Consider the following 617-nt stretch of genomic DNA (forward strand, 5'->3'; position numbering starts at 1 on the left):
TCCCCGACAGGTTCCCGGAAGCTGCTCAATCAGTCCACGTCTGACCTTCTTACCAGCGCACAGCCAGCCACCACAGGTGAGTGCCTCAGTCTCGGGGACATAGGTGCACGTGTGTGTGTGTATGTGTGTACACATGTGTGTGTCTGCATGGGTGGGGCCTGAGCGAGGTTTGTCCCCACCTCCAGACACTGGACTTGCCTCCCCCAGGTTCTCAGGGTGCCTTGGGGCCCCCCAAACCCCGCCCTGCCAGCTCCACAGCTCCCTGAATCCTGTTGCTTCGGGGCAGGAGTCCACTCCCCGCTCCCCTGCAGCTCTGCTCGGGCAGGAGGCAGCGCTGGGTCTGACACGGGCCAGGTGGGGGCGAGGTGAGCGGCCAGCGTGTTTACCGTGTTCCGGGCACCGGCCCAGCCTTTCGTCCCACAGCCGCCGCCCAGGGGGTCTAGTCCAAACCCTTACGCGGAGGGAGGAGGCCAGGCTCAGGGGTGAGAGGGCAGCAGCCAGTGGGGCTGGATTTGCATCCAAGTTCTGAACCCAGACCCACGCTCGGCCTGTCGCCAGCGGCGTGTCACGTGGCCGCCGCAGGCCAGACCCCGAGGCGGAACCCCAGCGGGGCCTCG

At 66.5% G+C, this 617-nt stretch overlaps 1 protein-coding gene across 1 annotated transcript in view; it reads left to right on the top strand.

Moving 5' to 3' along the window:
• Positions 1–617, top strand: part of CD6 (CD6 molecule) — a gene marked incomplete at its 5' end in the record, with an annotated part of 9583 nt that overhangs the window by 3218 nt on the left and 5748 nt on the right. The window contains one exon of the mRNA XM_015566854.1: positions 11–76. Coding sequence (XP_015422340.1) covers positions 11–76 — 66 coding nt within the window. The remainder of the gene's footprint in view (positions 1–10; positions 77–617) is intronic.

Source organism: Myotis davidii, unplaced genomic scaffold (genome assembly GCF_000327345.1).
Source record: "Myotis davidii unplaced genomic scaffold, ASM32734v1 scaffold2863, whole genome shotgun sequence".
In the NCBI taxonomy this organism is placed as follows: domain Eukaryota; kingdom Metazoa; phylum Chordata; class Mammalia; order Chiroptera; family Vespertilionidae; genus Myotis; species Myotis davidii.